The 10731-nt window shown below is 42.5% G+C and overlaps 1 protein-coding gene across 2 annotated transcripts; it reads left to right on the forward strand.

Moving 5' to 3' along the window:
* The first annotated feature begins 235 nt into the window (after positions 1 to 235).
* Positions 236 to 10731, forward strand: LOC112543260 (uncharacterized). 2 transcript variants are annotated; one of them, XM_088136021.1, is made up of 9 exons: positions 236 to 980; positions 2901 to 3088; positions 3291 to 3460; positions 4201 to 4324; positions 4449 to 4500; positions 5861 to 6048; positions 7376 to 7534; positions 8597 to 8701; positions 10478 to 10731. In XM_088136021.1, exons 2-9 carry the CDS (start codon positions 3038 to 3040, stop codon positions 10589 to 10591), a joined length of 963 nt encoding a protein of 320 aa, XP_087992147.1. In that variant the 5' UTR covers positions 236 to 980; positions 2901 to 3037; the 3' UTR covers positions 10592 to 10731. The 2 variants fall into 2 exon arrangements, with proteins under 2 accessions (XP_087992147.1, XP_087992148.1); XM_088136022.1 differs by lacking the exons at positions 236 to 980; positions 2901 to 3088; positions 3291 to 3460 and having other exon boundaries at positions 4169 to 4324; positions 10478 to 10730.

Raw genomic sequence — 10731 nt, forward strand, 5'->3', positions numbered from 1 at the left:
GGATCCCCTTAAAGCATCTAATTTCTTAAGTATTTCCACTTGTCTGCTATCAGCAAGGGCACCGAAGGAGTTAATTAGACTTTCTTCTAATGAGTCAGCAGGCAGCTGTGCATACGTAGGACAAGTGGGTTGTTCGCTTTCATCATTCCTTTCCCGGACTCCACTGGTGGAATAGCCTTGAAATTATCTGAAGTAACCTTTCCACTACATATTACAGCTCCATCGTTCTCTCAGCTGCACTGAGCTGTTAGAGAGCTAATTGCCCCAGAATGAAAGACCCGGATTGGAAATATTGAAAAGGATTTCAAAAAGGCTTTCATTTTTAGAAGCATACTAGGAATCACTGGCTGCCCAAATGTCAGCAAAACCCGCTGCCTCTGGCTGGTAGCCATTCTGTCTTATGCAAGTCCAGGAGCTGTTTTTCACAGCGTAATAGCAGACTTAATGATTGGGTGACTGTCCTTTTGGTCTCCCACTTGCCTCTATTCATACCAATGTTTAAAATTTGAAGTGTTATCTTGTTGGTTTGTAAGTAACAATTACTTATTACTGGTCTGTCCCCCTTTTCACCTGAATATACAAGGCTGTTTATCTTTACCTTGTCCTCCCTAGCTGGTCCTACTGAGGGGTTTGTTCTGAAACAAGGGTCTTCCTTTCCTATGATGAGTGTTTGCAAAGGGCATTTTGGAGGTAGATTCTTGGATTTGTCGGGGTGCTCAAATTGCTTCTGATGGTTTTTAGTAAATTCTACGAAGGATTCTTTTAAGGCATCTACTTGGTTTTTGACTGTGGTCAATAAGTCGAAAGTTGAGAGAACAGCCTGTGCCGTCAACCAACTGTGTCTAGATAATAAATCTACAGTGTTTTGATCTTTCAAATTTTGGAGGTCAGAAGCTCCAACTCCCTTCTGGATAAACTGTTCGGCAGCTGAACTGACAGCAACAGCCTGTGGGGAGGGGGTGTTTTCTATCAAGGAAGAGGTAAGCTCCGCCAGTTGCTGACTCTCTATCTCTGCTTGTAAGTCTCACTCTAATGGATCATATCTGTCCGATAAGTGAAGTAGGGAGGAATTACTTGCCAAAGAGATACATTGATTTTTATCTACCTTCTGTTGCTTCAGCGGCTTTGCTGAAGATTGCGTTGTGGAGGGTATTCTTTGTCGCTTCTTCCTTTTCCCCATAACACAAGGAGTTAGTTGCAGCTTTAGCTGTTATCCGAGAATACTCCAGAAGGGAGGGTTGTGCTGTCTTATATTGCAAGTAGATCTTAAAGTTTTAAAGGATATGTGGATTTAGAAGTAGAGAACTTTTGGCAGGAGCTTGTTGTTAAAGCTGCAGCCTCAACTCTTGATCTGAATGGAGAAGAAACCAAGGTAGGAATCACTTAAGGTAGAGCAGGATGGTGGGGTGTAGTGGTTAAGATGTTGAACGGAGGCTGAAATGACCTCGGTGCAAGTCAGCAGTTGGCCATGAAGCTCATAGATGATTTGGGGCCATCTGAGTATCTCCACACCCACCTGCCTTCAAGGGTTGTTGTTGGGGGAAAAGAATTGAGAGCACACACTATGGACTAACTTAGGCTTCCAGATGAAAGATGGAAGAAAATGTGACCTTGAAAACTGAGTAGCCAATCACCTGAAAGTTTTAAATCACAATTAGCTATCTTACCCTGCAGCGAGGGCAAGGATGACAGAGGTGACCAAGCTGGGTGGATTGTCCTCAATAGCTCAGGATTTGACTACTGATTGTTCCAATTAAGAAAATTAGAGGCAGCAGTGGGATGCGGAGAGCTTCTTGGAGGACTCTAGCTGGTTAGAATAGGCTCCACCGAGTGAACTTATGTTAAACTTTAATGTGGCTCGTTAACATTTGTGTTGTTGGGTCAGTAACATTGCACAGCTGCCGTCTAATGAAAAAGACATAGCACAGCTCTCCTGGTTGGTCTTCCTTTTGATATTATTCTCTGCAGAATCTGGCTCAGCTTGTGACTGGCTTCTGATATATAATTACAACTTTTAATTTGTTAAGGTTGGTTTGTTCAGTCAGTAATATTGCACAATTGCCATCTAATGAAGAAGAAATTGCATAGCATTCTTGCTTGCTCTTCCTTATGATATTGTCCTCTTTGACATCCAGCTCAAATCATTATCTGCTTCCTGTACCTAACAGTGAGTTTTAACTCACAATAAAACTATGATCTTCTTTTTCTTCAGGAGGTAAAAGAGTTGGCTTGCAAACATCCGAATCTAGTGGTATTGCAGTTAGGTACGTTTCAAGGGCCTTGTGCAAATAGGGCAAGTTTTGTACTACACAAATGCTCAGAGTGTCCAGCTACAAGCCATTCTTGGAACTAACATGACCTGCAGAGTCACTGGTTGGGTTCAGCATGTTATTTGGGGGGTTGGCTAGTATGTTGAATGACCCCAGCTATGTGGTTTGTCAATTAGCAGAATATATTACATCTATAAAGCTCTGGGATACAAAATATGGATGGGAATGAGGTGTCAGGAACAAGATAGAGAAAACTCATGAAGTCTCGTGACAGCCCTGATCGGGTAGCCTCAGTTTATTTGGACAGACAAACTTTATATCAGGACATCATATGTATCTTGTTATGATAGTTTGGCCATGGGTATTGGATAAGTACAGTTAGTTGTGGGTTTATTCAGTTGATTTTCGGTAAGTATAAAGCTATGACTTGAGTATGATGTGCAAGGACAGTCTATGTCGCAGCTGAGTTTTGGTCTCACTAATAATCAGACCTACAGTATCTGACTTATTTTAGCTCCACTTGAAGTCCAGTCTTTAACAGAGTGTTTGGGTCTGTGACCTTCATGTTCTTAATTTTTGGCAATATCTCTCTGTGTTTGCTGATAACTGGTCCATGTTATTGTTGCACAGATGTCACTGTTCTTGAGAGCATCCAGGCAGCTCTAAAAGAAGTGGGAAAATGTGTTGGAGAAGCTGGGCTGACCCTCCTAATCAACAACGCTGGCACTGGATTGTTCAATGATCTAGACACTGAAAATGCCAAGGATATGATGACAGTATATTCCGTCAATACCATTGGCCCTCTGCAAATGAGTCAGGTTTGTTCATTATTAATTTCAGTTTTTGAAGGCACCTTTCAAGGCAAAGAAGTGTGATTGATTACATAAAATTAAAATAAAATATCGAACAATTAAGTTCTATGTAACTAAAGACATCACAAGTAGAAAATGTATACCGATTTGAAAGTGGGTTGTAACACGTGGGGGTTTGGGATTACTCTCTCTCTCCTCATTTACTCAGGATCAAGCCTTGGAAGGGATATCAGAGGCACATTCCAGGGGTACCAGCCTCTGGGGTTTCTCTCTTCCCCCCTCAATGCTTCAAGCAAAGATAGGTTCTGTAATGGTATGTGGGACTGACCTTGGGAGACAGAAGGAAGAGCCGCAGACTAGACAACTGTCATGCAAAAGGTATATCAGCCCCCAGAAGGAAAAGGGGTATGGGGAACATTTCAGAAGGAACCCTCCCTAGTTTTCTGGAAAGTAAAAATAAAGGAGGGTGGAAATGCTTTCAGACTTGCAAGATTCTGTTACTGTAACCTTACAATAAAGGTAGTGTTAGTACTCATGGTTTGCACTTCTTGTCTGGACCACCTCAAAGGGCTGACAGGTTCTAAGGTAATTCAACTCCTTGGTGGCACTTTCCAGTGGAAGAGGGAAAGGCCATGAAAAAAGTGGATCTGCCACAACTTCTGGGTACAAACTGGCTGTGACATGAAGTATTACATTAAAAGCAATGTGTGCTTATCGACCCTTTTTTCAGTGATGAATTTGGGAGTAGAAGAGTCCTATAAAGTATATTGTAGCTGTTGATGCATCTAAATCATACAAATATTTTGTAGGGCAGTATCTTTTGTTCCTTAAAGTCCAGAATGTTCCTTCAATTAAAGCAAGCAATATTGCCTTCTGTAATAACTAAATTAAATTGATTGTTATCAGCCAGCCAGAGTAATTGGGAGTCATGCAGCAAACATATTTAATAACAAAGAAACAAAGTTTCTCAGAAGATCTAAATGTAGGCGGGGTATGTTCCTTAAAATGTTACTTCCCACAACGAGAAGAGACATTTGAAAGAAACATTTGAGCAGGTTGGAAGCAGAAGCTGCAACTCCTGAAGAAATGGCAAATTCAGCTGATTTCTCTGTTTTCAGTGTCCTGGTGACAGGATCCGATCGGGGGATTGGTCTCGGTCTGGTGAAGAGATTTCTGACACTGCCATGTCCACCCAAGTGGGTCTTTGCTACAACCCTCGATCTGAAGGGAAAAGAAACCACAGTAAGAATCAGTTAGCCTAGGATGGGTTGTGGGTTGACATCCAGCTCAAATCACTATCTGCTTCTTGTACATAATTGTGAACTTTAACTCAAAACAGAAAAACTATGATCTTCTTTTTCTCCAGGAGGTAAAAGAGTTGGCTTGCAAACATCAAAATCTGGTGGTGTTGCAGTTAGGTAAGTTTCAAAAGCCATGTGAAAATGGGGCAAATTTTGTAGTACCGGAATGCCCCCAGCATCCAGTTCACTGGTTGGGTTCACTTGAAGTGGCTGGTTCAACACAAATCAGCCTCCCAGATAGAAAAGTATTTAACTGAGATGCCTCCACATGTTAGAAGAGCTTTCTCTAAAGTACTGTTTGAACAATTAGACTCCGTGGTAAGATATGGGAGATTCCAGGGAGTTCCATTTGAAGAAAGACTGTGTATCTGGGGTACACCAGCTGTTGAAGACATCACAGATATCCTGTTTGATTGCAAACTATGTCCTGCAGAAAGGACCATTCATTTAGATCCTTATTTAAAAACTAAAAAAATATTAGGACACCCTTAGTTCTTACTTCCTGCAGGGGATAAATCTACATATCACTAGCAAGAGTGCAATTTTTATATCAAAGCCCATTTCTAAGAGGATAGGCTACTGAGAACAGATTGGGGTTGACTGCAGGGTGACAATTTATTATGAATATGTTCTACTATTTTCTCTGTATTGGTTTTATGGTTGTTTGTTATGGTCAGATGACTAATCAATAACATTTTGTTGTTGTTGTTCTTGGTTGGGTTCACTGTGGTTTCTTTGGGTTTGGGTAGTTGTGTGACTCCCAGTTAGAAATAGAGAAACTTTCCCCCGAAGAGTGGGGGAAGTCAAATCAAGCTCCATGCATTGGTGTCTGACATAACGGAACATCTGCATCTCTCTGCTGTGACAAGGGAAGGTGGACTGTATATACCAGTGTTTTTTCAAACTTAGCAACTTTCACATGAGTGGATTTCAGCTCTCAGAACTGAACTCGATAGCATTCTGAGAACCAATAAATTGATGGAATCTCTTTGCAGCCATGATAGGCAGCTCTAGGTTGTTTGGGCAGGCCAGCTTTATAGTAGTTCACACACCTCAAGAAGACGTGTGTGTCTTTATATGTTGGTTGCGGTCTGGGTGTTGTAGGAACCCAATCATTTGTGACTTTATTCAATCAGTTTTGGTTATAAGGCCATGACTTGGGTATAATGTGTAAAGACAGTCTGTATTAAAACTGACTTTAGCCCCATGTGGAATGCAGTTCTTAGCAGAGTGACTAGGTCAATTTGCTGTCATCTTAAAGTCCTTGTTTTTAGGCAGTGCCCTCTTGCACTGCTGCTGATGTTCTCATGCCCTTAGTGGACTGCAGGTCCTCAACTGCTGGAGCAGGAAGCTGTCAAGCTGCTATTCCAGAAGGTGGTCAGTTGCATGAATAGACACACAGATCCCCAGGAAAATCCTCCCTTGCAGTGCTGAAACACCATGTTGCTGAAGTTCAAATAACATTGCTTTTCCTCAGATGTCACTAATCTCGAGAGCATCCAGGCAGCTCGGAAGGAAGTACAGAAGTGTGTTGGAGAAAGTGGGCTGACCCTCCTAATCAACAACGCTGGCATTTGGTTATTCAGGGATCTGGAAACAGAAAATGCCAAGGATATGATGAAAGTGTATTCCGTCAATACCATTGGCCCGCTGCAAATGAGCCAGGTTTGTTTATGAGCAAAACACCTTTCAAAGCAAGGAAGACTGCTTTATTAAAGAAAAAAAGACAGAAGAGTTAAAGTCAGTAGAACTAGAGAGCAAGGTAATACTATAGTGCTGAAAATAAAGAAGTAGAAATTGTACATTGATTTGGGAGCAGGTTGGAACATTGGGGGTAGCTGTTCCCTTTGGGGGGTGCTGGGTCAGAAGAAGAGCTCCCAGGCTGCTGTGACCCTTTTGTGAGATACTTTGTAGTCAAAATCATGCACATTTCTTCAGAGTGTGATAATGGCTGGAGAGAATCTGTACAGCGAGTACCAGTGACATCTTGGAATGTCACCTGAGGTGCACCAAATCTGCAAAATAGACAATGGCTAATTCATGATCCCAGGGAGGGTTCTCAGCTTTGATATGAGCTGAATATAATGGTGGTAATGCCTTTGTGCTTGAAGGAAGCTTTAAAGTGCCCCCTCCTTAACAGGCCCTCCCTTGACCCAAAGACCTTTGGCAATTATCCCCCATCTCCCTTCTCCCCCTTTTTGGGAAGCTTGAGGAGAACATAGTACCGAGGCATTGCTGAGAATCGCGGAAGACGTGGATCTGGATCTCAGCCAGGTTTTGGGCGGAGCAAGTGATGGAAGATGCATTAGTTGCTGTGATGGATGTCCTGTGCCAGATCCTTGATGAGGGAGTATCTCTCCTTGCCCTGCTTCATGTCACAGCAGTGTTCGGTGCCACAAATCATGGCGTAGTTTTGGATATAATTAGGAGATATCAACAGACAGGGATATTATTAGATTGCATTGAAAGGTACTAAAGTAGTTTACGCAGAATAGATGTTTTAAAAAATGCCCACAGGGCTTGAGATATAGTGACGACACTCTAGCTTGAAGCTAAAATTGGACTTTTTAAAATCTTTTAAACCAACAAGTGCTTAAGCATATCAATCCTGCTTTGGATTCTCTCCCTCTCTCTCACACATGAACACACATATGTCCAAATACTATGTGACAGTGTCAAATACCAGGAGCATGAAATGGGTGCAAAAATCCTGCAGCGAAGTTACTTGGGGCGCTCTTTGTAAGAAGTATCTTGCCTACTTCTCATAGGCCCTCCTCGTAGGTCATCCACTCCGCATCAGCTGAAGCTTCGAAGCCATCGTTAAGGGCAGCCACAAAAGGCCATTATAGCAGTTTTCCTGGGTCTGGTCAGGCCTAGATGACTCTATGAAGGTCCCCTTGGAGTAGGTGGTACAAGAGCTTTCTCTGCTATCGCACAGCTCCTTTTCGTAGATCTAACTGCAGCTCATTCTCTCTTTTCTTCTCTCTACAAGGCCTTTCTGCCCCTGCTGAAGAAGGCAGCCGAGAATAGTCCAAATCAAGGCCTGAGCAGCAGCAAGGCAGCTATTATCAATATATCCAGCATTATGGGATCGATTGAATGTATGGCTTATTGGGATAAATGGAATGCAATTGGCTACCGTTGCAGTAAGGTAATGTGCAGTAATGTGATGCATTTATGAAACTTCTACACACAGACAAAACATGATGACTGGGAGGAAGAGTCTTTTCAGAGATGACTTTACCTGTCCATATCTACACATGGAATAAGCATGCATTTATTATTCTGCAAACAGTGTTGCACATGTTTTAACTGGTCCAGTGTTTTTTCTGTGGCTGTCTAGCAGTCTTAGAGCACGCACCTCTTCACAAAAACTCTGCACATTGAGACCCAATTCTTCTTTTTGAAAGAAATTCATTTGCAAGCACAAATGATCTAGCTCTAATGTAAAGACTGAAATTAAGAAAAGAAGAAACTGTGTTGAATTCGTGGCTATTTATTTATTTCCATACATAACTGATCACTGTTTCCATTCGCTGTGTAACTCAACAAATAATTATATAAGTAGCAAAACCTCTTCAGTGGGAATCAGTGCAAAGTGTGCTATAAAGGGGAAATGCTTCATATCTGGAAAAGCAAAACACTGAATCAAAGTTTCTTTGGGCAGGATTCTTAAGAGAGACTGGGAGCCTTTTTCACTCAAAAGAAGCTCCCATCTGAGCTGTTGAGGCATATTGTCAAACCACCATGATCCCAAACATGGACACCCCAATCGTGCTTGGGCAGGCTGAAGACTTTAGCAGAGATTGAGGGTGGTAGAATTCTAGTCCTCTGCATCTGAGCTGTAGAGGTGCCCCAGAGGATTTAAGATGGGGTTCAGAAAATTTAATAAATGAGATCTCTCTATCTCTCTATCTCTCTATCTATCATCTTTGTAGAGAACTGAGCATTTTGTTAACATCTTACCTGCTTTTTTTAGAAATAACGTGGATTTTGATAAAGTTATTGCAACTCTGCTATTTCATTTCTGCCTCTTTGCAGTTCCGATTTCCTCTTGAGTCATGGGGTACTGCTAAGGGAAAATCTGAGGTGCTTCCTACCTATCTCATGCCCTGATTGTTACATCAAGTATCTTGTATCAGTTTATCATATATTTTTTTCTTCTATTGTTTCTTCAGTGCATTCCCTACTCATCGTTGTTTTTCCCCAACAGGCTGCTTTAAACATGCTCACCAAATGCCAGTCACTTGAGTATCCATCCTACGGGATTCTGAGTGTCTGCATCCATCCGGGCTGGGTGAGGACGAGTTTCAAAGATGTAAGTGCTTTCACCTGGGAAAAGGAAAAACCCATTCAGACATGCACACCCATGCATATAGATGACCTAATGATGAGTCCCTGGCAGTTTGGGTGTTCTGGTTATTTCTGTTGTTAGCATCTTGTTTACTATCTTAATAATTAGGACAATATACTAAAGTAAACACATAAATGTTCACTGACTATTAGGCAAATAGTAATAATCATATAGATTGAATTAGCAATTCATGTTGCATGTAAGGATGATGGGGCAATGGCAACTTTAACAATGCAAGCTGAGCAGGTCCTAAACAACCTTCATTCCCGTTTTTCTCTCAAGGAAGTTTATCAAATCTCTTCCCAACTACCTTTCATGGAAACTGCCACTTTGAGCTACTAAAGAGTTACTTAAGGCAAATCTCACCCTAAGGCAAAATCACACAGTGCAGCTGCACACTGAAATGCACACCCCAAAAAGACAAAAAGTGGAAGGGGTGGGATAGGCCATTGTCAGAGACCTTGGGGTAGATGTTGCCCAATTCGTTGGCTGACTCAACGGCTATGCTTATCCATGGTTACCTTTATGTACTCACCAACATTTTTATTTTTTGATTTATGTGGCCAATGTGATCATAAGGGCTGCTCAATCTGATCATAAGGGTCGTGTACACCCAACTGAGTACGCTATAGTGTGGTTTTCCAATTTACAATGAGTTTTGGTATCATGGATTTCCACCTCTAATATGGATTTGGAAATCTTAGAGTCAAGACATTTCATTTCATTTCATTTCATTTCATTTCATTTCATTCATTCATTCATTCATTCATTCATTCATTCATTCATTCATTCATCTATTCATTTAGTAAATGTACATAGCTGATCTCCTTAGGCAAGGAAGTGTAATTGTATGTGGGAAAGACCTTGGGAGAGAGGAGGAAGAGCCGCAGACTGGACAATGGTCAGATAAGAGACAGCTGAGCCCATAGAAGGAATGGGGTGTGGCAAATGTCTCAGAAGGGACCTTCCCTAGTTTCTTGGACTGTAAAGGCGAGGGGGGAGAGATGTATTTTCAGACTTGCAAGATTGATGCCAGCCTTGTGAGGTAGTCCAGACAAGAAGCATATCCAGAAGTACTCTACTTACGAACTTAATCCATTCCGTGACTCTGATCGCAAGTCGAGTTGGTCGCAAGTCGAAGTAAATTTTCCCATAAGGTTCAATGTAATTACTGTTAATCCATTCCGGCATCCGCAGACCACGCGTCAGGGGTGGAAAAATGGCCGCTGACAACGCGGCAGGGCGGAAAAATGGCCGCGGACCACATGTCAGGGGCGGAAAAACGGCTGTGGACCACGTGGAACGGGCGGAAAATGGCTGCAGACCACGTGGAACGGGCGGAAAATGGCCGCAGACCACGTGGCACGGGCAGAAAAATGGCCGTGGACCACATGTCAGGGGTGGAAAAACGGCCGTGGACCATGTGGAACGGGCGGAAAATGGCCATGGACCACGTGGAACGGGTGGAAAATGGCCGCGGACCACGTGGCACGGGCGGAAAAATGGCCACGGACCACGTGGAACGGGCGGAAAATGGCTCGTAAGTCGAGGCGAATTCGTAAGTACAGGTAAATTTTTGGGGCCAGAGCTGATCATATCTCGAAAATTTCGTAAGTAGGGGCGTTCGTAAGTAGAGGTATCACTGTACTAGCTCTATCTTTATTGTAAGGTTACATTAACAGCATCTTGGAGGAATTTCAGGAAGTTGGACTAGACTTAGGAGTTTCTTTTTTGTGACAGGCAGATCTATCGGTGGAAGAGAGCACCCAAGGTATCATGACTGTGCTGTCCATGCTTTCTGAGGAGGACAATGGGACCTTTGTGGACTGGTTGGGTCGGCAAGTACCGTGGTGAACAATTTGCTTCCTAATGTACGGCCACGTAATCTATTCCCAGGTGACGGGCTCCCAATAAACCACTGAGTGTCATGAAAATCTTGTCCTTTTTTCCTTTCATTGTATGCCTGTGTGACATTTCTCTTCCCTGAGAGGGTG

Source organism: Python bivittatus, unplaced genomic scaffold (genome assembly GCF_059951505.1).
Source record: "Python bivittatus isolate LINGU-HERP-01145 unplaced genomic scaffold, Pbiv_v1 ctg000190_np1212, whole genome shotgun sequence".
NCBI lineage: Eukaryota > Metazoa > Chordata > Lepidosauria > Squamata > Pythonidae > Python > Python bivittatus.